We start from the raw sequence: 27,100 nt of genomic DNA, 5'->3' as shown, positions 1-27,100 counted from the left end.
TGGCTGTCCTCACAAGCATAAACCACTGTAACATTGCCAGTAATTTGAAGTAGTGCTAGGATGGAGAATGGGCTGTCTGTCCAGTGCCCCCAAGTCCAGTATTTCCAGTGCTACCAGAATCTATGTCACACAGAGTGCTATAAAAGATTGTGTCCATTTTTATTTTTATTTTGCAGGTACTGGAATGTGATGGCAAAATTGAGAAAATAGGATGCTGTATATCCATATAAACAAAACACATTAAGGCCCAAAACCTAACCAACTTTCCAGCACTGGCACAGCTGTGCCAATGGGGCATGCATCCTGCAGTTGGGTGGTAGTTGTGGAGGCCTCCTCAAGGTAAGAGAATTTTGTTCCCTTATCTCAGTGCTGGAAAGTGGGTTAGGATTGTACCCTAATTAGATCTAGAGAATCATCATTTTTTGAATCCTGAATATGTGCAAACCTGAAGCTTAGATGAATGTGAATAGCAAGACTATGATTTGAACATTTATGTATTTTAAAGCAGATTCTGTTTAGTTAGTTCAGTCTTGCATTAGAAATTTATGATTGTTTGCTCAGGTGAAAGGTAATATTAGTTGCAGTGGTAAGTAACTCCTTGTCTTTGTCCTGTGCTTCTTTCTGCAAATGTCTAGACAGACCTTTTTAACCAACTACTGCAATGTTGTTTATCTGCAACTCCAGCAGTAGAGCCATCTTTCCTCTGTCCCCCACCTTGTCAATAAAGTTGTTTTTGTTTGACTCTGTCTGTTCTTCTAGTGGCAAAAGCAGCATCCTATTACTAATTAGCAAGCATTTATTTTTCACTCCTGGGGATTGATGAAAACTATATTAGGATCTAAAAAAGAAGTCAACAGATCCCTAAATCCTTCTGCGATTGCTGTCTTTTGCATATTCCATATCTCCCCTGGAGATATTCCTTATCTCTCCTTAGTTGAGAAAACTAAGTGTGCCAGTGCTTTCATTTACATGTGTGATTTTCTTTCTGTATGACTTAGATCACTGGATCATCGGTACCACCCATCATCAGATTAACCCCAGTTCTGTATTTATATCTTTATTCTTCCCAGCAGGATTTTCCTCTGTGGGTCAACTCCCCTTCAAGCATACATATCCTCAGATTTTTAGGCAGCAGGTGGTTTGAGGTGTTACCACTTACCTAGCTTCTCCCTGTGGTTATAGCATTTCCACTATAAATGTTTTGTCTTTCAGAGGGGTGAAAGTAAAACAGGGGCCAGATTAGCTGTTAAATGTCTCCCTGTTGGGACTCTAATTAATAGATCTAATTCACATTCTTGATAGCTGATCGGAAGCACTCTTCACACATTATGCATTTTAAGTTTAAACACATATGCCTAATAATGCAAAGTGTGACTACAACCAATGCTCATTTGCAAACACAAGTATTATACAGGTACATTTGTTAGGAGGGTGGGAATGACTCTGGCACCCAGTTGAGGATGCATTCCCTGGCAACAAAATCTCACCTTTCCTCTAAAGGTTGTAAGGAGCTACGCTAAAAGCTTTGATCTTACCATGTACAATACAGTATAGTCTTCTCTTTCACTGTGACCACAATCACATAGGTGAGAGAAATAATGTAAAGAGACTTTTTTCCTTTATTTCCCCTGTATGCTGGGGCAAACCAAAGATAATTTGTATACTATGCTTTGAATGTCAGGTTCATTAAGCAACAAAAGCAAAATCCAGTAGGTTTTTACATGCGCTCCTTTGGGACTGGCTCTACCCTTAGCTGGTCTGGGCTACAAAGTAATGAGGAATGCAGATAGCTTGAGTGCAGTAAATCCAGCAATAATAACTAGCTTAGGTTTGCCCTGTGTTTCCAGAATGGAAAAGTTTGACCTTCCACTGAGCAGGGAACATCTCCAAGCTATCCCAGCCTCAAAGCATTTATATTTGCATTTCATTTTGCTGGGTACATTACATGTTTGCAAAGAGTACAAACACATGTATATGTTTGTTAAGGAGTAGACTCTATGAAGTTCCAGATGACTCCAAAGTCATGTCCTTTAGCTAATTGAAATCGTCTTGAACTATACAGTTCTAAGGTTCAGAGTAGTGACAGTATTGTTAACAATTCCAGCAACAAACAGTAGTTTAATTCACAGCTTTGCTTTTGAGAACAGGAAAGGGGTGTGCTGGATTATCCCACTGAAGATATTCAGGGCTATGAATGCAGGGTATCCAACATGGGTAGAATAGCTTAATGATGCAGTGTGGTCGAGGGGGGAGGGAAGTGAAAGTTAAATACTTGACAAGAGTTAACTTGGTATGAAGACATTGTGTATTGATAAGCTGATAAGAACTCCTACTCTGAAATTTTAAAAAATCAATTTTTTATAGACCATGGACCAAAAACATAAAAGTGTAGTCCCACATGCATTACTCTCTGTACAAAATGGCCGTTGGGTTCAAGTCACAGAACGTTCAGGCAAGTTGTTAATACTATCACTGCCTAGATTCCACAGGGATATGACATAATTCCAGAATTGTAGCAGTGAAAGCACGATATGAAATAATTCCTGAATATTGTCATTCATTTGACAGATGAATCTCCTCCACTTAAGTTTGCATACCTTTCTGCTGAGTTTTTTCTTCTCTCCGTTTCATTTTCTCATGCCCCCTCTCTTGCACATTGTTTTATCCTTGATCACTACTAAAGAGTTGGTTGCTGCTGCCTCTTTCCCCCACCATCCTCATTCTTAGAGGTGCTGTTACTTTTTCTGTAACTTTTTTCAGGTCCTGCACTGTAAGCTTAACCACTACTATTTCATCGCATAGGAAGTGTACATGTCCCAAGCACATGGACAGCATATTGTGGCATTATATCTGTTTGCAAACCACAGCAAAGTCTGATCAGAAGAAAGAGGATGAAGAAATGTAGTATCTTGCAACTCTGTGACAGTCATTTTGTAAATTACTGCAGAAATAATCTTTTCCGTTAAGCAGCATCAAATTAGTATGTACATTGGTATACTTTAATGAATTCAGAATGTATTGTTAAGGATCCTTTGTTTTATTAGAGTTAATAGACATTGTTGGTGCACACAACATTTAGAGTGCAACCCTGTGTCTACTCAGAAGTAAGTTCCATTTTGTTTGTTCAATGGAGCTTACTCCCAGGAAAATGTGTGCTATTGCAGCCTTAGAACTCAAACTGCTAGTTGCAGAGGATAAACACCGCTGACATTCTTTACTTAAAACCATGTTTTTGTTACAAAAATTCTGGCTGCTTGAACTGAGTCAGTGCACATGCAGAGTTCCTTTCTAAAATTGTGCTGAGAATAGTTACTTGTTAGTGTTTCAGACATTCTTGGTATTATGACAGCCTATCGCATGGACCCATTCCTAACCCTGAGCTCTGGAACTTATGTGAAAAGTCCAAAGGTATACAGTAATCTGACGTGTATAGACTTCACCAAATAATGCAGATTAGAAGAGTCGGAAGCAGGTCTATTTAGCTTTACTTCCTGACTGTACCAATATGCTTTCTGAGAGTATGTCTGTTACCAAAAGAGCTGTTTCTGTTTAGGGAAATTATTAACACAGTCCAATTGGGACATTAGGGTCTCAGGCTGGATAACAAGACAGTGTAATGCAGAGAAATTCCCTTTTGCTTAAAGAGGAGACAGAGAAAGATAACTTTCAAAAAAAGATTATGGGGGATTTTCACGTAACATACCTGTATAGTATTTCCAGTGCACTGCATAGATTTAATATTTTGAATTATGAGGGTTCAGGAACTTGCCTTAAATTTACAGGCCTATACAGGTTTACTCATAAGTAGATCCCACTGCATTCAGTTGGGCTTACTCCCAGGTAAATGTGCCTAGGTTTGCAGCTTTTATCGCATATAAAAACATCCTCTTGCTAGTATTGTTATTAAAACTGTTCATATTCTGCTTTTTAGCAAAAAGTTGACAAAATGGCTTATAGAGAGAATCAAATAAATAAATGGCTCCTTGTTCCAAAAGGACTCACAGTCTAAAAAGATGCAGACAACAGCCACTAGAGAAGACACAGTGCTGCAGTGAATAGGGACAGTTACTTTACCTCTGATAACTATAAGCACCAGGTGAAAAAGTGCCTCTTTCTCAATAATAATAATAATAATAATAATAATAAATGAAGATATTAACTTGGGCACTAACTTCTTTGGAAATATTGTAGCAGCTCCTGCAATGGATCTTGTTCAAGATTTAATATCACTACAAGTGTCACTTCTCCGCTTAATTTATTTTCATGGAATTAAAGCTGTTTTGGCACTAACCATATCACAGATCTTTAGCAGGAGACCTCTGCAATTCTTATTTAGCTTGCTCTTTAATATGTATTTTGGGCAGAGGTGATTGAGAAGACACTTTCTAGGAGATTTAAAAATGCAAATCATTTTTCTTTCATTAGCATCTGGTTTGTGGCAACTCTGCCTTTGAAGACCTTTATTAATGCATCTAAATAACACCTAGGAGAAGTTGTTATTTGCAGGAAGACCTTTAAAGTGGAAAAAAACAGCATAGAGCAGCATTTACTTTCCCTTTGTTGGAACAAGGAACACCTGGAGAAATTAAATGTCAACAGAATTCTAATTATAGGAAGAACTTTTTTACACAATGCATAATTAACCTATGCAAATTGAAACCACAAGATTTAAGAGGAAACCAGGAGCTTAGTCAAATTAGTAGCATTCAGAAAAACTACTTGTGATCCAGTGAAAATTATGGGTGCAATCTTTATCTTTCAGAATTCTGTAGTAAACTTCATTGATTTTAAGGGAACTGGACTGCTCCCATTGTACTGTACAGTAGATCCTTTTTCGATCCTGTATATGTTCAGCTGTGCTTTATACCGTGTTTGCATTCTCTAAGATCTAGGGATGTCTGGGCTAAATCTTTCTTCCAGAGATGATAGTTTCTAACTTGTAGGGTATATTTTACATGAGAGAGCCTTCAAAAGTGTAATCCACCATGAGCAGGCTGAAATAATACTGTCCTGCCACCTTAGATCTCTGCTGTTTTGCACCACCCTTCTTTTGCTGCAGGACCAAAATCTAAGGTATGTACGCCTCTTGTCACTTAGGGTTTTATAGTCAAGCACACCATCCTAAATATTCTTAATAATATTAAAGGATTGAGGAAGTCTATATCAGTCACAGAAAAGTAAGCAGCATAAAACAATCCTACAACATGCATCAATCCAACTGTTTTTCACCTACCTTGTGTATCATTCAATCAGATAACACTTTACCAAGTGCTGAGGACTCTCCAGCCAGCATACGGAAGTGCATTTCTATCTAATATTATCAGGATTGGGGAAGTGAGTTGTAGCAGACTGAAGGAAATGTTGTAATGAAACTGCTTTGTTTCTTATTTCTACAATAAGTAACATACTAAAAGCTTTTGTACAGAGAACACTGATACACTGCAAGTTTGCCAAATGCACATAATTTAAAACATCTGATCCCAGTATCCTCCACTACACAGAAGCCTGCTAAGTATGCCTATTCATACAGACACCATATTGTACCTCTCTTCAAGTAGAAGATACTGAAGAAAAAGCCCAGTGAGCTGAAAACTACTTGTATGTGTGCCATAATAACGCAATCTATATTGAACTCACAAGTTCAGTGGTAAAGGAATTTTATTATTTCTATGCTACTCTTTGGTGTCAGATTTACTCTAAGAAGCATAACAAAAAAAACAACCCTTTGATCTACATGAAAATACTTTATCTCATCTATTTTAATTTATAATATTTATATGTTGCTTTTCTACTAAAATATATGTACACATATGTTTTTCTTACTAAGGTAAATAGCTTGGGGGAAGGGTTAACCCCTTTCCCTGCACAACTGTTGCAGTCTGGATCTGGTCTCCTTCATGTCGACTTAATTTTGAAGAGGCAGAGGAGCATCTCTGCAGCATTCTTAATTTGACCCTAAAATATAACAGTGCTGGTACATCACTGAGCTACCTGTTGAGGTCTTCCACTGACGCAGTTATGCAACCACTGAAAATGCCCCTTCACTAGTTGCCAGCTGCCTAACTTCTGAAGTTGACAGCATGTGGATGAGGGCATCTGAAGCAAGGCCTCTGGATGAGGGCCTCTGAGACAGGTTTATGTGGGAGAAGGTGATCCTTCATGTGATCCTGCTGATTTCACTCACTGAATCTTTTGCAAGTAAATCTTGACAGCTCCTGGAATTGCTATGGGCAAATAGCTATTTAGGTGAAGACTTCCAGATTAAATATATACACTGACCCCCCCCCCCCAACCATTGTATATGACCTATTAAGAATTAGGTAATGGTGTCATAGAAATGAGAAAAATAACTTTGAACTAGCTCCAATAAATATGTCATGGAAACTACCACCTAAATTGTTTCTCTTGCTGGTGGTTAGATGATTACATAAGCCACGAAAATGGATGATATGTTTTTTACTGAGAGATGCCGTTCCACATGGGAGTGAATGGAAGAATATCCCCAAAACTGACCATGTTTGACAGTCCAAGCTTATATTATGGTACAGTGAAGATGAAGAAAAATAAAAGCTTAAATAAAGTGAGGTTCTACCAGCAAATACTGTGCCCTAGTTTCTATGACAAAATGGTTTGAAATGTCCTTGCTTATCTAGCAAAATCTTAACAATTAGGTTTGAGCCTATCACACTTTCCCTATTAACACATAGGCTGTGATGAAAGAGCATGCTGTCATTATGCAGATATATCCCCGAAAAAAAGAACATAATCCCAATAGTATGGTTGCACAGTAAAAACTAGCCTGACGTTTATTGGCACCACCATCAAAAACTTGTAGCCTTGAACTGAAAACTGGGTTCTCTCATATTTCATTCTTTGCAGACACTTTTAAATCCCTTGTCTGACATTTTAAATTCACCATGTAGATTCTAATACACATCACACAAAAAGAGCTTCTATAAAATGCCTGCCTTTTCTTGTTTGCACGACAAAAAGAGAACGGTAAATCCAGCAATTGGAGCAGATAATCACCATTGTGTGAAGAGACTTGAATCCACATGTTGTCTTTCTAACTGAGCTTCAGCTGTCGGTCTGCTTAATAATTTTATATTACCTGTGGAGCTCATAAATCTGCTTCCAATACACATTTGACATTAAAGTATTTTCAATCTATTGGACTGAACACCAGACCCAAGAGGAGGCACTTTCTAATTGAGAGGCCCTTACTGCAAATACTCTATCTGAAAAATGTTGCTATAAAGAGCACCTAACAAAGCTTGACTCATATCACTAAAGTCAATTTTAAAAATGAACAGGTAGTTGAGAGCTGCATTAGCATTACTAATTGAGTACTTCAGATACATGGTATAAAACTCATGAAATGTATGTTCTTGCTTTACTCAAGGATAGTTTCTCAGTAAAGCCAACTACATAAGTTTCAGTTTCGTTGTGCATTAAACTTGTACTAACATTATCTAAAGTGGGGTACTATGTATGAAAGTACTGTATTTGTACACCATCGGGTTACACAAAAATTCTGTGTGTGCTCTTGGGACAAATGAATAGTGAGACCCCTTTTGTATAGATGCTTGAGAGGTTTTTTTTTTTTAAATTAGACTCAATCAAAAGAAAATAATAATAATAATGGGGTTGGGGACCTTTAGGAGCAGATATCTGGACACAGGGGAGCTGCTAGGGGATGACAGGAATCAGCAAAAATCTCACCTTGCTGGGGTGCAGTTTCTTCAATGAATGGCTCTTAGGATACAACCCAATATCCAGTAATAAAAGAGACCTCATTATTTCACAGCCAGAACTTGTATCACTCTATGAGACCCTCAGATATCGATGCAGTAAATTAAAAACAGTCTTGTAACACCTTAAGGACTAACATATTTATTTTGTTAGATGAAGTGGACTCTAGACCTATTCTGAAATAAATATGTTAGGGCCCAATCCTATCCAACTTTCTAGCACCTGTGCAGCCACAATGCAGCCCTAAGGTAAGGGAACAAATGTTCCCTTTTCTTGAGGAGACCCTTGTGACTGCCTTTCCACTAGAGGATGCAGCAAACTTCCCCTTACTATTGCTGCATCATTGCTGGAAAGTTGGATAGGATTGGGCCCCCTAGGCTTTAAATTGTTACAAGACTCCAAATTTTTGCTGCAGCTGATTAACATGGCTAATGTTAATCAGTATTCCCACCCCTCCCCTTTGGAGCCATTCAGGATGGTGGGAGCAAAATGCATTCGCCTCCATTTTGCTCCCCCCACCCAGAATGGCTCCAAAGGGGAGGGGAGGGACTGCTTGCATGCTGCAGTGAGGCTCCCTGCAAAACTGCGTGCTTTGCAACCCTTCTAGCTAGTGAGTGCATACCAGTATCCACATCAAGCAACAGGATCTGCATGGAATCACACTTGTACTATTCTCCTGAAGAGATGATTGGTGCTGCCATTTTTGATAGTGCTTACCAAATATGGTGGGGAGGAGACCTGATCAGGCTTCTCTATTCCGTGAGTGAAAGTTTATCAGTGTGGTCAGAGAGACAGAGCCTTGTGAGCAATTTCAGCTGCGTACATAGCCCAGTGCTATCTAATGGTTGGGAACCAGAGTATCTTAAGAATGTGAATGTGCCCAACTATTGAGAAAATCTCCTGAGGTTCTGCTTCAGGTCCCCCTGCTATGAGAATTATTACAGATGAGCATGAGGGACAGAGCCCTTCCAGTGATGACACATTGGAATGCCCTACTTGAAGAAATTTGCTTATTCCCATTGCTACTAGCTTGCATGCTTTTACACAAGCATGTACTAGTTATCCTCTTAATGTAATATTTTGTACTGCATCTATTTTTAACCTAATTTCCTTCCACCTTGATCAAAGAAATTGCTTCCCAAAATTAAAGCAATAACAAGTAAACCAAGTCTATTCATTTGAGTTTTATTCCTCCTCAAAGACAGTCCTCTAATGTGATTGTTGATAGTACTACAGTAATGGGATTTTGTAAGCTTTTCCCCTGGAAAACAGGAAATTGTATTTCAGACAGCAGCAAGAAGTACATAATTTAATTTTAACTAAATCTCACATGCTATATTTATTCTCTAAAATTACAGGAAGCTGTCAAAAATCATGAGAATACTTTTGAAAATTGCTCCCATCTCCTTCAAGCATAACAGGACAGTTCAATGGTGTTCTAATTTGGCAGCCCCATCAGATCCACAAAGCTCTGAGCCAGGTTTTCTGGAATCAATAATAACAACTACAATAGCAGCAATAAATGTAATGTAATAGAATTAAGTAGTTTCTGAATAGCTCCTCCCCATCTCTTTACACATTGCAGGAAAAAATATCACAACACACATCAACTATTAACTTTGTTTTCCTTCATGGAGATGATCTCTGTTCAGAAAAAAAAAGTACTGTAGTGAATGAAGTAGGCCTGAGATATGTCAAGCCACGTGGGGGAACAAACAGAGCACCTTCTAACTATTCCTGTATTAAGTTCACGGCCCTGGAAGGTGTTACTATAGCTTATTTGTATCAAAGGGGATGTGACGCTTTCAAGTCCTCTGCCTCATCTCCACTTGTGGAATTTGTTATGTCAGTGGGATCAGCCTTGCTATATAAAACCATCACATCAGGTCCCTTTTTCGTTTGAGCAGCTTGCAGCCTTACTGAGCTGTCCCTTCCCTGCCCACAACAGCTTGTGGAGAGCTTCAGGGGTTCTTTTCCGCATCTGAGTGACAGTTAAAGGATGGCTGTCAGCCTTAACTGGGTGGTAACCTCTGCCCTCTTCATAGCTGCCGCCGCCAGTGGATTTAGCGACAAAAGGCTCAAAGAGATTTTGCTGGAGAAACTAGGGCTTCCTGAAGTCCCTGCTCTTCAAAGGACAGACCTAGAGAATCTGGTCATCCCAGAGAATATAAGGAATAAATACACATCCATGCTGAGGCATCACCGAGTGAAGCGGAGAGCCTTGCCGAGTCTTGCCGGGATCCTGAGAGGAATTCCTGGCAATGCAGGTAAACAGTGCTGTTATTCTTGCATGCACCTGGAAGCAAAATCTTTGTCCTACATCCACTGAAACTGTACATCTGAAACTGTAGATGCAGAACACGTGATAATTGTTATTCAAACTACTGAAATACCTCTGAGAAACTGAGATCTAAATCTCTACCCAAAGATGAACTTCATTGTTCAGAACTTTTCTGTACATTTAATCTATTTGCAATAAAGGTGATGTTAAGGTAGTGTAAATATATCCTGATTTAATGACTAGAGCAGGAACAGACTGATTCCAGGGGAATATTGCACCTCTTGTATGATGCTCAACAATTAACTCATGTTCTGTTGTTCTGCAATTTTAAAATTGGCAAGTGCTATTCTGATCCTTTAGTGGAAATTCATCCATTTTCCCCCCCACAGGATTAATTTACATTACTTCCCTTGTGTGCATCCTAAATGTGTTTAATTCAGTAGTGAGTTTCATTAAGTTCAAAGGATCTACACAAATAAGGGTGTGTAGGATTGCAGCCTTTGTCTGCTTGAATTTGTACATTAAGAATCAAGATGTTTGTATAAAATGGTAAAGGGGGGAAATGACAGTATACCACATTGTTGCTGTTTTCATTATTCCTGAACGACAGCTCTAACATACATACTTATTTGCGGGCTCTAGCCATACACCCATCAAGAATGGAAGAGTGAGATGTGTGCTACAGTTCAGTTCACTGAACTGAACATTTTAAAGTTATGACCATCTGCAACATGATCATCTGTTGGAAGAGATTTCATGAATCATTCATTATGATTGCTTGGAGGGTATGTCCAGGTGACAACTTTGTGTGATCTTCATTTGGTGTTTGTATACTAGACTAGTAATGCAGGTAGCAGGATAAAGTGGGTAAAGGCAGGTGTTTTTCTGCTGAACCAAAATATGATTCTTTCTGTACAGTCAGTGCTGTCCATCCTGAACTTCAGTATTTCTGCCCCCAAATACATACAGATATTCCAGGAGATATTCTCTATTCGGACACCACCCGCCAGAATCTTATCTTTGACATGGAGGGCAGAATCCCAGAAAATAGTGAAGTCACCATGGCTGAACTGAAGCTTTTCAAGAAGCCTCTGGAGAGGACACACCTGCCCAGGAAGCAGTCTCATAGGCCAGTCACAAATGCTAGGGTGAGCGTATACTGGGTGCAGCTTCAAGACAACGGCACCAACCGAACTTCATTGATTGATTCCAGGTATGAATGAGTAGTCCAGTGAAACGGCTCAGGAAAAGTACACTTGAGTATTCAGGTGCCACTTCAGTTGCAGTTGGGATGACAAGATTTGCAACAATAGTTAGAAACGTTTTCTTAGAACTTTTTGTACTTCGTGATAACAAGAGATATAGTTGCTCCTAAGGAACATTAATTGTGTGGTCTGAAAAGGGAATGGGAAGAGGACTGGACTTCACCCTCCACCTCTTCCCAAACAGCATCTCTGAGGGATGATCTAGTTCACTATTGTCAACTTGTATGTGATAGGCAACTTATATGATGCTTTCTGCAGGCACTGGTTGAAATGCTTAAGGCTGCAATTCTATGTAAATATACCTGGGAGTAAGTCCCATTGAACTTTATGAGATTTACTTCTGAGTATACACAAATAGGATTGTATTGTTAGGTTCCTCATGTGCCTGTAGTGAGGTAAATGTAAGAAAAGTCTTAGTCAACATTTTTGTAAACATTTCTGACCACTGTCTTTTAAACGTTTTTCCCTTGTGTGCGTGTGTGTGTAAAAATAAAACTTTTGTGTAAAAGGAAAACTGTAGTTTTCCTCCTGGCCAGCAGTTTTCAGTAGTAAGTTGTGTACACCTATAAAATCCTAAGGGAAATTTTGTGCTATTGCAACAGTCTCCAAATACCCCCTTCTGTGAATTATAATATTTCTTAACTTCCCTTATATTCGGAGACTGCATTTGGCTATCTAGTTATACTGTGCTACATTATGACTTTATTGGATAGTCTGGCAGTATCTGAACTGACAGCTTTCAGGACATGACTGATGACAACCTGTATGAGTTCGTTCTCTTGCAAAAATTTCCTTATCAGATAATTTGTTAAGGTTTTCATGAAGGTTCTTATGTCATTATTGTCTTGAATGCCTGTCTGGTCAGTCCATTGCTCCACATGGATCATATGCACACACATAAATCCCAAGAAAGCAGGGACTTTTTGTTTACTATATCATTGGGGACAGCTCCTGATGCAGCTGGAGCGAATGTAAGGAAGACCTTGCTTGCACAGGAGTGCCACTACAAACTAGAGCTTCTAGGTCAGGGGTGTCCAACGTTTTTGGCAGGAGGGCCACATCATCTCTCTGATGCTGTGTCGGGGGCCAGGGGAAAAAAAGAATTAATTTACATTTAAAATTTGAATAAATTCACATAAATGAATATATTAAAGATGAGCTTATATGATTGAATGAAGGTCTTGCAATAGCTCAAGGCCTATAAAAGGCCTTGCACAAAACAAGGCTGGCCTTTCCTTTGCTGCCGCTACTGCATCACAGACATGAAACAACAAGCAGTGGAGGGAGCCCTCAGCCCACAGCTCACACAAAAGGTCAAACAGTCGCCCTCATGGTAAGAGCAGTTGCGTCTTGCCAGTGTGGGCTCCAACAAATCTCTGGAGGGCCAGAGGCTCATTGGAGACTGGGGGCTCCCTGAGGGCTGCATTGAGAGGCCTCGAGGGCCGCAAGTGGCCCCAGGGCCGGGGTTTGGGCACCCCTGTTCTAGGTCATATCCATATTGTTTTAAAGAGCAAATTCCCACAATTCAGTTGGCATGTTGAAAATAAGGTTTTTCAAATATCGCTGTAAAGTTTGGCACACGGTGAAGTGATTGCATCACTGCCTTACATTGTACGCAACTAATAGTTTAATCCAGTGTTTCTCAACCAGTGGTACAGATACCATCAGTGATACTTGAGGTGGGGTCAGGTGGTACTCATGGGACCCTTGGACACCTGCTGCCTGACAGTGAGACCAGGAACAACACACAACAAACAGTGGTAGGAGATGTGGCTTGGCAGGCAGAGCTCCAAAGCATGCTTTTCCGCACTCGAAAAAGCCCTTCCGTTCACCCTGAGTCTCTTACTAGCGTTTGTTGCATTGTATCTGGCCTCCCAACCCAGAAGTAACTGATGATGACATCATCACCAGTTATATCCAGTGGCGTTTCGGATAGGTGGACCATATGAAGTGGTATGGTAGAGGACAAACAGTGTTTTAATCCACATTGCATATGTCTGCAAAACTGGTTCGACCAGAGCTGGTCTGGTAAATGGTAAATGGATGGTCTGGTAAATGTGGCTGTTACGCAATTACTTTAGCAAAGTCTGTGGGGACCCACTCAGCCCACATTCTCAGTATTCCAGTTGTATGAAATGTCCAATATCAGTAAGTGCAGATTCATTTATAGGACCTGCTCGTTCTCTTCCCTGCCTCTGCTAAAATTATAAGAAGCTACTTGCAATTGGTTTAGTGCTTGAAAAAGCTATGTTTTTTTGAATTTGGATACAAAACATGCCTGTTTGAATGGCAAAACACTCATGCTCTTGTTGCTGAGCTCCTCCAATAAACACATAAATGGTGTTTGATTCCTCCCTGCTTATCACTTCTCTATTTATTGTGGGAAAACTTCCCAATTTAGCCATGCATGAACCTCTTAATTGACAACAGGGTGTGTGTACTTTGCCATGTAAATTCAGATACTTTTGGTATCAAAGTTTGTCTATTTCAGTGTTGCTCAGCCAATGGCACTTGTGCCACTGGTGGTACTTGAGAAGGTATCCAGTGGTACCTGAGGTGGTGTCTGCTCAGCACTGCAACATGACAAACAGGTCTGGGAGGCTCAGCATTTAGAGCTCCAGCGCACTTTTTGCATGTTCAAAAAAAGCCCTCCTATCTGCCCTGAGCCTCTTACCAATGTTTGTTGCATTGTGTCTGGCCTCCCAATCCAGAAGTAACTGGCGATGATGTCAGTGATGCCGGTGGTACTTCCAATAGGTGGACCATGCGCAGTGGTACAGTGGGGAACAAACATGTGCTGGTCTATTTATTATTGCATTATGGCTATATATAACCCACCTTTCTGTGATTAAAATCACACCCAAGGTGGCTTTTGAATGTAACAAAAACAAGCCCAATTTTTTAAAAATCATGAAAAGCGAGAGGAGGCAGTAAAATACTGTACAACAATAAAAACAGCAGGCATCAATAAAGACAAGGGGCTCTGAGATTAGGCAAATGTTCAAAATGCAAAGTATGAATGGGTTCATATTTTGGATTAGTCAAAAGTCTCAATTAAAAAATTGGCTTCTTCCATTTCTTAGAAAGTATTTCATCTTCTGCAATTTGTCTGAAAACAGTAACTGTATACCTCACTCATTCCAAATTTGCTTTTGTTTCAATTTCAGTCTAATTTTAATTTTTTCCCTAGATTTGTTTTTCTTAGCAGTTGAGTCCAAAGCTTCTACACTCTATCTTCATTGTCAAACTTTTATTATTATTTAGGTTAGTTCCAATTGTAGAGTCTGGCTGGAAGAATTTCGATGTCACTCAGGCAGTGCATTTTTGGCTAAAAACCAAGAAGCAAGGGCCCATGTTCCTGCAGATTTGGATTGAAGGAGAAAGATTAGGCAGCTATGCCTCTGAAGTGGCCAAAGTTGTGCGCTTTACTTCTCAGGATCCTTCAGATAAAGCTCTGGGCAAACCGGAGTTGGTGCTTTACACACTCAACCTAGAAGAATACGGGTAAGTGTCTGACCATAACTCCATAGCAACCTTGAAGTTATTGTTCTCCCTTCTCACTGATTAAAATCTCAGGCAAAGTTTACATCTTCCTTGAACCCAATCATCACAACCCAACCTACTTAGACGTTAGGTCAGTTTGATTTCAGGAGGGCTCAGATTTGCTTCTCAGCAAGCATGTTCAGGATCGGCATGATCCTATGCGGAACTGTGCGGCATGATCCTATGTGTTTTTCCTTGGAAGTAAGGAACTCTGTTCAGTTGGAATTACTCCCAGGTCAGTTTGCAGAGCATTGCATCCTTGCTCACTTCCGAGTAAACACGCACAGGATGACACTGAGTAAACATGCACAGCTGTACATGGTGGAATTTTGGAGCTGACCTTGAGACAGGTCCATTGTGCTTTGCTTTAAAAGATGCAGGGAGAGTTGGGTGTTCAGCTCTGAGTATGATAGTCCACAAGCTGTTCTAGAGGTAAGAGCCAGGTATGAAATTCAGGCACTGAACCAAAATCTTACAAACATGTTGAAATAAATATTTACCAAATTGGAAAGCCAGTGTGATATAATGGATTGCATGTCAGACTTGGATCAGAGAGATCTGGATTCAAATTCCTGTTCATCATGAAGCTTACTGGGTCATTTGGGGTTACACTGAGTAAACATGTTACTATCTCTCATATCAGAAAGCTGTTTTGGAGATAAAATTAGATGTGGGAAAGAAATCATGTATGCCACTCTGACTTGCTGGAAGAAAAGGGTGAGATAAAATGTTCTAAATAGGAAAACTCCTGAGAACACAGAAATTATATGGACAATATGCCTTATATTAACTCAATGCATTAGTCCATCTAAGTTAGTATTGTCAGTGCTGACTGGCAATGGCTCTGAAAAGTTTCAGATGGGAGTTTTTCTCTGCTTTACCTGGAGATACCAGAGATTGAACTTCTGCATGCAAAACAGGGGCTTAACTACTGAACTGTGGCCCCTCTCCAAATACGGTACTTAAAACAACTTAAAGAAGAAGAAACATGTTTGTATCAAACCCAACGTTTATAAGCTCCTGTGTATCTCTAGTTCAGGTCTCTCTAGTGGCAATTGATTCCACATCGCAGACCCAAAACTGTTCTGCTTTTTAACAGAGGTCCTGGAGACTGTAAAGAAGAAATGTTGACAGAGAAGAGTGCCTGCTGCCGGCAGGAGCATTACATCAATTTCCGAGAGCTGACCTGGACTCAGTATTGGATTATTGAACCAGCCGGCTACCAGGCTTACCACTGTGTGGGCGGCTGTCGGCAACCCAAGAACTTGCTGCACCATTTTGGCTACGGAGAAAGAACCTGTGCTGTGGTGGAGAGTTCGCCGCTTCCTATGATGTACCTAGTCAAGAAAGGAAACTACACAGAAATTGAGGTGGCAGAGTTCCCTAACATGATAGTAGAAAAGTGTGGCTGTGTCATGGACAACATAGCAGTGGTCTAGCTATAAACACACAGGCTGGTATTGGGTGATTCCGGCTGAAGTTCAAAAGTGGGTCAGCTACAGGGTGCTCTTTTTCAACTTCAATGGCCTCTTCATAGGCAGACACAAACCTTTGTGCTTCTAATCCTGACTGAAAAGATGTTTATTTTTGCTCTTGTGAATACATTTATAGTATTGTTAGTTTCCCCTTCCACCAAGGAATAATAATTATGTCACCACAAATGAAGATTTTTCCAAACTGAACTTTGTAGCTTCTTCTCATAAGAAATCTTGTAGCATGTCCTCATAAGGAAAGTGCTCCAGTTTCCCGATCATTTCGGTTGCCCTCTCTTGCATCTTTCCAGCTTTACAGTAGCCTTCTTGAGGAGTGATGGCCAAAACTGTACACAGTATTCCAAATGTGCTTGCACCATAGATTTGTATGGAGGGTGTTCTAATATTAACTGTCTTATTATCAGTCCCTTTTCTCTTGACCCTTAACATGGAATTTGCCTTCTTCACAGCCTCACACTGAGTCAATCTTGGTTACTGCAAGCTCTTTCCTGAGAACTTATCACCTACAGTTTTGTTTGCCTCAATGTGCTTCACCTTACACTTATTGACATTGAATTGTATTTGCCATTCAGTTGTCCATTCATCAAGTTTGAAGAGGTCCTCTTGGAACCCTTCATAATCTGCCTTGATTTTTACCACCTTGAATACGTTGGTGTCATCTGCAAACATTGCTTATCCCTAGCTTCAGACCACTTAAAAAAAGTTAAAGCCATTTCTGCTCAACGTTATATACATGCAGCAGGGATCAAATTGTGTACACTTGTGGGCTGGGCAGAAATGGGTTCAGGCTCAAGGACACAGTCCCAAGAATGATCTTTGGGGAACCCACTTACTTCCTTCTACTGTGAAAATTGCTCCATTATTCCTTTGTGTCCTTTACTTCTTTTCCAAATGGGATTTAGCAGCCAGTCTTATGAACTATTATCCTGAGATAGGAATTTACAGGATCAGACATGTAGGTTTCAGTGCCAGCTTGAGAGGGCAAGTCATGCCCCTTCTGTTAGAATATAGATAGCATCCTCGCTGAAGTGCTCATGTACCTTCCTTTCCATGGCACAGTCAAAGGAGTTACCCTGAGCAGGGCCAGCAATGTCCCCTTATGTTGGCATTCTATGGAGTTGTTTATGTGAACTACTTAGTAGCAATGGTACTAGGAATCACTGTGCGCCTGTGTGTTACTGTCTTCCTAGGCAAGAACAACCAGGGTAGCATCATAGCTAAGAGACAACAATAACCAGAAAGTGCACAGTTTGAATCTTACCTTTGCCCTGAGTAAAAGCTAAGTGGCTATAGGCAGACCACTGTGCTTCAAGCCCCCATCTGCTGTGTGAGGATAATAATATGAGCCCACCTTACAGGGTTGTTGTGCATTTACTGAAATGATAATACTCAAAGCACTTAACTGTAAATAAAGTGGAATTCATTCATACATATTCTCTATTCTTATTCTGGCATCTTCACCAAAAGGCTGATCCATTTTAAGCTTTAAACACTGATCCAGAAATCATGGAACTGAATAATTGAAGGCATATGTGTGGGTTGGGTATTTTTTAGTTGTAATATACAGATATTGCAATTGATGAATTTCCTCCCCTCCCCCCAATTTTGTATATTTTGAAACACTATGAAAGCAAATGAAGTATAAAATTAACAAAACAGGATCTTGGATTCATTCTGGTTGAAAGATTAATTCTTAGATTCATTCTTGCTGAAATGGTTCTTTGGTTGTAGAAAAACATTCTGCTCTCTGAGAAACCGAGTCCATCTGGGCATGGCCAGATGAGCATGGTGCATGAGCAATGAGCATGAGCATCGCATGGCGATGAGCAATGGCTAGAAAAAAAGGCCCCTCTTTCAGTAGACACACAAATAATGCAACATCCAGACCATTTGTATCTTCAGAGTGACTGCTTCTAGAGTTTGCATGTGGCTTCATACAAACTGACATACTTCTGTTAAATCCTTACTGTATATTCCTGTGTGTTTCTCATCTTGTTCTTGATCAATATGCTCTGTGAGCTGTACACAGTTTGCAATACATGCATGATTCCTATATGTGTGGTTTCTGACTCTGCAATGCGTTTGAGGTTTTTTGTTGATAAGCTATGCCACATCTGCATAGAGCTAACTGTGCACGATGCCTAGATACTTCAAACTTTGCTGGACTGGTAGTGTCTAAAACTGGCAGCTACTCTGTTTCCAGGCTCAATTCAAAGCGCTGGTTTAAGATTTTGACTTAGTAGCTTGCTTGGGATCATGTTGCTGAAAGAACTTCTTTCTCCCACCTGAGCTTTATGATCATCTTCGGAGGCCCTTCTCTGGGTGCCCTTGTCATCTGAGGCGAGACAGATGCAAGGTCAGTCCATTCATTATGCTAACATCTACCCACACCTTCACTGCAATTCCTCCTCCCTGGATTGAAAAAAGAAGAGGGAAACAGTCAAAGGGCACAATCCTAACCAGGTCTACTCAGAAGTAAGTCCTATTTTGTTCAGTGGGGCCTACTCTCAGGAAAGTGTGGTTAGGATTGCATCCCAAGAGAAGAGACTGACAGGCTAGCTAGAGCACTGCAATGCTCTAGGCCACCACTCTTCTCTGCACTTCCACTCCACTCCCCTCTTCCTTTTCCAGTCCAGGGCAGGGGAGAAGCAGAAGCACCAGGGGCAGGATTAGGCACACCACCTTAGAAGGTCTATGGCAGGCCATGGGCAGGCAGCAGCAAAGGGGAGGGCTTTCTCCATAATCAGGCTCTGTCTCTGAAACACCTGCCTTAAAGTGATTTGTGAGCCTGCACAGTTATCATTCAGGTGCTAGGATATGGTTCTCATTCATCAAATCTTTTAATATATTATTTCCTGCTGTATCATTGGTTCAGCAGTTCTCACTGCTGCTCATGTTTTGCTTGCTGCTTGTGCTTCCTTCACAATTTTTATTGTTTCAGAATTTTAAATTATGTTGGTATAGAGTTTCGTGGTTGTTATGCTTTTGTGCCAGTCTGGAAACTCTTAGAAGAAAAGCAACTCATAGTTATTTTAAACAATTACAGCAAATAAAAATATTATATAGTAGTTGGCAACCTTCAGTCTCGAAAGACTATGGTCTAAGCCTACAGCACCCGGTATTCCCAGGCGGTCTCCCATCCAAGTACTAACCAGGCCTGACCCTGCTTAGCTTCCAAGATCAGGCACGTGCAGGGTAACAGTTGCTGTAAAATATTAAAGAGGCTAAGAAAGCCTCATTTCTATACAGGTTTGTGAAATAGATGGACATGTGCAAGTCTGAACAACGGTTAGAGTTGTTTTCAGTGAGGTCTCTGTTGCGAAGTCTGATTAATGGGAGGACATGAGCACACAATTAGACTAAAATAAAAGACTGAAAGCCCTGATAATGATGGTGATCCAGCACCCAGTCAGAGTGTTTGAGGCTAGTCCCATGTAACACTGTATACATACACAAGCATTTATATGTAGGTGACTGTACAAATACATTCATTTAAAAAACCAACATAGGACTGGCTCCTTTCAAATGATACTGCTGTTTGTACATTGAACATAACATGTGGACATGCATGTGGATGGACTACCATGCGTATATCATGCATGGAGTGTACATGTGTTGAACACAGGACTTAAACTTCCAGAGACCCTGGGGGGAAAACTGAACTCTAACAGCTCTTAACAATGGACACTAAGAGCATTTGCAGGCATCCCCCAAAATGCAAAAACAGAGACTGTTCCTAATACACAGTGGCAGGATATATATGGACTAATGGTTTGACTTCATATGAAGGGGACTAATATTGAAGTAACCTCCAATAATTAGTTCTCATTCAAGTCATTGGAAAGCTTGGGAAACAACAGCTCAACTGCAACATCTCAACTGGAGCCCATTTTACTACAAGCTGTGATCTCAGCAGAATGTTCTCCCCCATCTTTTTTTAGTGAGCTGCTTCCATAAGAACATAAGAACAGCCCCACTGGATCAGGCCATAGGCCCATCTAGTCCAGCTTCCTGTATCTCACAGCAGCCCACCAAATGCCCCAGGGAGCACACCAGATAACAAGAGACCTCATCCTGGTGCCCTCCCTTGCATCTGGCATTCTGACATAGCCTATTTCTAAAATCAGGAGGTTGCACACACACATCATGGCTTGTACCCCGTAATGGATTTTTCCTCCAGAAAGTTGTCCAATCCCCTTTTAAAGGCGTCCAGGCCAGACGCCATCACCACATCCTGTGGCAAGGAGTTCTACAGACCAACCACATGCTGAGTAAAGAAATATTTTCTTTTGTCTGTTCTAACTCTCCCAACACTCAATTTTAGTGGATGTCCCCTGGTTCTGGTGTTATGTGAGAGTGTAAAGAGCATCTCTCTATCCACTCTGTCCATCCCCTGCATAATTTTGTATGTCTCAGTCATGTCCCCCCTCAGGCGTCTCTTTTCTAGGCTGAAGAGCCCAAACGCCATAGCCTTTCCTCATAAGGAAGGTGCCCCAGCCCAGTAATCATCTTAGTCGCTCTCTTTTGCACCTTTTCCATTTCCACTATGTCTTTTTTTGAGATACGGTGACCAGAACTGGACACAATACTCCAGGTGTGGCCTTACCATTGATTTGTACAATGGCATTATAATACTAGCCGTTTTGTTCTCAATACCCTTCCTAATGATCCCAAGCATAGAATTGGCCTTCTTCACTGCCGCCGCACATTGGGTCGATACTTTCATCGACCTGTCCACCACCACCCCAAGATCTCTCTCCTGATCTGTCACAGACAGCTCAGAACCCATCAGCCTATATCTAAAGTTTTGATTTTTTTGCCCCAATGTGCATGACTTTACACTTACTTACATTGAAACGCATCTGCCATTTTGCTGCCCATTCTGCCAGTTTGGAGAGATCCTTCTGGAGCTCCTCACAATCATGTCTGGTCTTCACCACTCGGAAAAGTTTGGTGTTGTCTGCAAACTTAGCCACCTCACTGCTCAACCCTGTCTCCAGGTCATTTATGAAGAGGTTGAAAAGCACCGTTCCCAGGACAGATCCTTGGGGCACACCGCTTTCCACTTCTCTCCATTGTGAAAATTGCCCATTGACACCCACTCTCTGTTTCCTGGTCTTCAACCAGTTCTCAATCCATGAGAGGACCTGCCCTCTAATTCCCTGACACTGGAGTTTTTTCAGTAGCCTTTGGTGAGGGACTGTGTCAAACGCCTTCAGAAAGTCCAGATATATAATGTCTATGGGTTCTCCCACATCCACATGCCTGTTGACTGTTTCAAATAATTCTATAAGGTTCGTGAGGCAAGACTTAGCCTTACAGAAGCCATGCTGATTCTCCCTCAGCAAGGCCTGTTCGTCTATGTGTTTTGAGATTCTATCTTTGATGAGGCATTCCACCATCTTACCCGGTATAGATGTTAGGCTGACCGGCCTATAGTTTCCTGGGTCCCCCCTCTTTCCCTTTTTAAAAATAGGTGTGACATTTGCTATCCTCCAATCTTCTGGCACCGTGGTCATTTTGAGGGACAAGTTGCATATTTTAGTCAAGAGATCAGCAACTTCATTCTTCAATTCTTTAATAACTCTTGGGTGGATGCCATCAGGGCCCGGTGACTTATTGATCTTTAATTTATCAATGAGGTCTGAAACATCTTCTCTTTTAACCTCTATCTGACTTAATTCCTTAGTCAGGAGGGGCTGTTCGGGCAGCAGTATCTGCCCGAGGTCTTCCGCCGTGAAGACAGATGCAAAGAACTCATTTAATTTCTCTGCCATCTCTAAGTCTCCTTTTATCTCCTCTTTCCCTCCCTCACCATCCAGAGGTCCAATTGCTTCTCTGGCGGGTTTCCTGCTTCTAACATATTTGAAGAAGCTTTTATTATTCCCCTTAATGTTGCTGTAGGGAAGGATTTTAGGGGTCCCTGGTCTGCCAAACCCAGCTGCTAACTAAACATGGGAAGAGAAGGGGAGAAAAAGGGGGGAGAGAAGAAGGGAAAGAGTTCCAGGCGCAAGGTAGTTACCTGTCCTGTAGAGCAGTTGGGGGGGGGAGAGTCCTGTGAAGAGGACCCTCTGACACAACACAGATGTGTTGGTCCTTGGAGAGAGAGAGAGCATGTGTGAGAGGAAGCCCTCACTTAAAAGGGGTTGAGCTGGATGGTAGCTTGATTACTACCACACAGCAGGGTGCTTGGAATGTGAAAAACATTGAAAGGATCTGGATGTCAGTTATCAGCAAAATTCAGTGGGGTCTATCTATGGCTGGCTTCCTAGATGGGGGAACTTAAACAATACAATGACTCAGCAACACAAGAAGGCAGTTCAAGTTTGCATACAGTACTTAAACAGTGATTGGGTTAGGAGACACTTTTGCATATAGTTCTTAAACAGTGATTGGGTTAAAACAATACAATGAATACAGTAATGTAGGAGACAGTTAAACAATGATTTAAGATACCAGACTCCCTCCCATAATGTGTGACCATGGGGAGGTGGTGGTTGTGTAACCATGAGCTTGTGACTTGACCAGAGTTTTGGAAATGTGGCCTGTGTGAAAAGTTTAGCCTGCATGATATTTTAGACCATAGTAACATAACCAAATATAGAGAGAAAATCACAACTAAAAGGAAAAAAGGGGATTTTCACATAACAGAGTTCCCCTCTACGTGGCTGTTATTAACAAAATAAATAAGCAAAAGGTTATTCTGGTTAAGAGCACCCTCAGTGGTACACTTAGGCTGCAGTCCTATACATACATGCCCAAGAGTAAGGTCCATTAAACTCAGCGGGTTTACTTCTGAGTACACATGAATAGAATTGCACTGTTAGATTGGCCCTTTCAGCTGCACCTCCTGAGACAGTAAAGGAACAGGACTGCCAACCATCTGTGTTAAAATATTCAAGAACTGGGAATCCCCCAAACTGTGAAACTGAAAATGAGAACCCGACAAAAAAAGTCCACTGTGATGTTTGTTCCTTAAGATCTCTTCTTGAGTAAGCGCCACAATTTTCCACCAAAAGAGCTTTGCATTTGTCAGCAGAAAAGTGAACTTTCAGCTGACAAGTCAGGAGATTTTTGTATGAGCCTTCCCATTCATCACAATCAGTTGGTAAATGGCTGCTCAGTATTTTATTTGGGCTGTTATTGTATCTCTAGATTATAGAATTTCCTGTTATTGTACCTCTAGATTTTAGAATCTATAGAATTTATAGAATTTATACAATATAAATATTGTATATTGGTTAATAAATAATAAAATAATAAATAAAAAAAATAATAATCTTCAGAATAAATCTGAAGTTTGGAACGATGAGTCAGCTATTAGATTTTATCACTATTTTTACAATATATCTGCTCCTTTTTCATGACGGCTTGGATCCAGAATACTGCAAGCAGAAGTCTTCTAATGCAGTAAGGCTTTCCCGCCTCTTTCTCTTCACTGCAGCTGCCAGTTCTCCCAGAGAAGATGCACCCTAGGGTTGATGCTTCCTCATTCCACTGCAGCCCCCAACACCACATGCTATCCTGTTTCCAAGCCCCCCTCTCCCACCAACCCACAGCTTTTCAGGGGGCACAGGGGGGCTGCAGTGGGGGGGGCGACTGTGGTCCCCTCTGGTCAGAAGGGCCCTTCCATGGGCTGCCTTCCTCTTGTAGTTGTTTGGACCCAACCTGGATTAAGTAGTTACCCCCTAGAAACCAGCTGAACTATTGACATTAGTAAAATTAATGAACCAACTATATGTAGAATCAGGCCTTGGTACCCCAGCTTAGAGAGTACCTGAAGCAGTTTGAACAGCAGAAGCCTGGACCCTTTTTCTATGTCCATGATAAGGAAAAATATGTAGCTGGCATTCACCACCACCAGGGCATTTACTAAACAAATACCTTACTTCTGCAGTTTTCAAACATCAGGTGCATCACCGTGACTGGGCAGTGAATTTCCAGGAGAGTGGCCTGCACTTTTTACTTTTTGGTTCTAGCATTTATGAGCAATAAATACTAACATAATCAAAATCACTCATAGAGATGTTTCTCTGCTAGCTACATTCATTCATTATTTTATAAGCCCCTTGAGGATAGGACTCTTAACATTAAAAAAGATAATCATCTCAAGAGGATTGTGAGATTGAATCTGCTTCTTGCTAGGAACAATATTAATTATGCTGACTGAAACTGTAAGTCTTAATATTAGCTTTATGTTTGGACTCTTAAAAGAATGTTTGTCTATGTTGTAAATAATAAATCTGTTCCAGGTCTGGTTGTTGTAGAAATCCTGAACATTGATTGTGTTTTGTTCTTTTTCTTTCGTTTCTTTTGGATTTAGTTAAAATTCTAGTTTTTATTATTTTATTTCATGTATTAGTTCATAAAAATTTGCAATAAAATCCAGATGCTTAGTTGTAAATTTATGTATTTTATAGAATAAAATAATACTAAATTTTAAAAGAAAGGAAAAAGATGCCTAAAACACTGTGATCCATGGGATAGTGGAATATCAATCAAAATATTTTTTTTAAACTAGGTTTGCTATTACTGTTTGATTTTTTTTTGTCTTTGTACTCTCTTCTTTTTAATTATATTTTCCTTTGCTGTTATTAGTTAAGGGACTATACTGTACTCATTGATAGGATATATCCAGTATTTGGACTGTTCGCTGCTTGCTACTTGGTTTCAACATGCCTGTGCCAAAGTCCTAAAGTTCCTGCAAGCAGGATTTTATGTTTGTTCTCTCCTTGTGTCCTCCCTCTCCCCTTCATTTGACAATGCCCCGCAAGGACTGTCTAGCACCTAGCTTTCTAGGGCTGCCCCTAATTGGTAGTTAAAACAGAAAGACAAATGCTCAATCCACATCCAAACCAAGGTGGAAATTAGTGGGACTCCATTTAGCGGCTGCCAAACCAGCTGGAGATCTGGAAAAAGAGAACCCCAGACAAGGAGGCTGGTGTCTTTGTACATTTTTCAGGACCTACAGAATGCATTATTTTTGTTTGTTTGTTTTAAATTCATTTGATTCTGTTCTCCTATGATTGTAACAAATGGAATATATTTTTGAAAAAAATCAAAATATTGCCATGGGAGCAAAAACAAATCCCAAATCTTCATGTTAACAAATTCCTGCATGAAAGATTTTTGAATTTTCCCCATGCTGAATGAAAATACTATACTGAGCAGAAAAATTGTATTAGCTATTGATTTTTTATTTGTCAAGTAAGAAATAAAACTGAAACAAAACAGAAGAGCTTCATGGAAAAGTCAGCAAGTATAAACAAGTAAATCAGACGGGAGGGGGTCATAAATATACACTTTAAAGAGCAAAAGAATTGAAACAAAATGAAAATGGATGAGAGCCAGGTCGGAATGATTGCAATTCCTCAATAAATGTAAATGAAATCATATTTTTTAGGTCCTGGAATAGACTATGTTAGAAACCTTACAGCCAAATCCTATCTAACCCTGCAGAGGCCGGGGGGGGGGGGGGGAGAACGACAGTCCTAGGCAAGGGAATATTTGTTTCCTTGCCCAGACATAAACCTTCTCTTAAATTGGACCCCTAAATGGGTCCACTTGGACCTGTGCCAGCTGGCACAAGTCTGAGTGGACCCAAGAAGGTGAACTGAGGATGGGAAGGAGGCTTGGATATTGGCCACCGCATTATCACTTCTAGATTTGACACATACCTCCACCCTGATCTCTTCTCCACTCCTCCCCCTCTGCCCTGTTCTGACTTCCCTCCCCATACTAACTTAATGGCAGTGAGGCTTTTCCTGGAATCGCTGGTGCACAGCCATAAGAACATAAGAACAGCCCCACTGGATCAGGCCATAGGCCCATCTAGTCCAGCTTCCTGTATCTCACAGCAGCCCACCAAATGCCCCAGGGAGCACACCTGATAACAAGAGACCTGCATCCTGGTGCCCTCCCTTGCATCTGACATAGCCCATAGCCCTGGCCTATCACTACTTGCAGTAGTGGCCTGGCTGTGCTCTGTGATATGTGAGAGCCAGAAAGCATGCTGTGCTACTGAAACACAAGGTCCATAGCACAGCTGGCCCATAGGATTGGGGAGTTGGTGTATTCCAGGAAAGGCAACTAGGGCTGCAATCCTATTCACACGTCCCTGGGGGTAAACCCCTCTGCACAGAATAGGACTTACTTCTGAGCAGACATGCATAGAATTGCACTGTAAATAATTAAGAAATTAGCAGGCTAGCCATTTTTACATCTTAGGTAAAATTTTCTGTCCATCACTAAAATATGTCAGTGTCAGATTGCTGGTTTTTTTGTTTTTGATTTTTAAATAGTTTATTTTATTTTTATTTTTTCACATTTTTATACCGCCCTTCCTCCAAGGAGCTCAGGGTAGTGTACACAGCTGCTCCCCTCTTTTTGTCCTCACAACAACCCTGCAAGGTAGTTGAGACTGATAGTGACTGGCCCAAGGTCACTCAGGAAGCTTGAAACCCTCTTGCTGAGAGTTGAAACAGATAGTTTATTACTAGTCTGACCACCATTAAAGGATGTAACACCAATACTTACAGCCCAAATCCTATGCTGCATAGGTACAGCAGTGCTGAAATGGCTGCTGCTGCAGCCACTAGAACATCAGCTAGTTATTTCTTCAGCTGGCACAGAACTGAGGACACCTTTGTCAGGCTCTGCAACTCAGTAGGTGGGATAAGGCAGCAGCCTCTCTGCCAGCATCCCTGCCCTTCTCCCAGGCCCGATCCGCCATCAGGCCCACCCCCCCGCCTCCCCCCCCCCAAAAA

General features: G+C 40.9%; 1 protein-coding gene across 1 annotated transcript; it reads left to right on the top strand.

The window, feature by feature from the left end:
• Positions 1-9,751: 9,751 nt before the first annotated feature.
• On the top strand, positions 9,752-16,280 carry LOC136636536 (left-right determination factor 2-like). The gene is made up of 4 exons (XM_066611662.1): positions 9,752-10,019; positions 11,003-11,246; positions 14,563-14,802; positions 15,941-16,280. Exons 1-4 carry the CDS (start codon positions 9,752-9,754, stop codon positions 16,278-16,280), a joined length of 1,092 nt encoding a protein of 363 aa, XP_066467759.1.
• The last annotated feature ends 10,820 nt before the right edge of the window (positions 16,281-27,100 follow it).

Source organism: Tiliqua scincoides, chromosome 1 (genome assembly GCF_035046505.1).
Source record: "Tiliqua scincoides isolate rTilSci1 chromosome 1, rTilSci1.hap2, whole genome shotgun sequence".
In the NCBI taxonomy this organism is placed as follows: domain Eukaryota; kingdom Metazoa; phylum Chordata; class Lepidosauria; order Squamata; family Scincidae; genus Tiliqua; species Tiliqua scincoides.
Note: the sequence above shows the minus strand (reverse complement) of the source record. Positions and strands in the feature narration are given on the sequence as shown.

Coding starts and splice junctions, on each gene's coding strand:
- LOC136636536 (XM_066611662.1), top strand. CDS start 9,752: ATGGCTGTCAGCCTTAACTGGGTGGTAACCTCTGCCCTCTTCATAGCT. Junction 10,020..11,002: donor AGGAATTCCTGGCAATGCAG/GTAAACAGTGCT, acceptor AAATACATACAG/ATATTCCAGGAGATATTCTC. Junction 14,803..15,940: donor CTCAACCTAGAAGAATACGG/GTAAGTGTCTGA, acceptor GCTTTTTAACAG/AGGTCCTGGAGACTGTAAAG.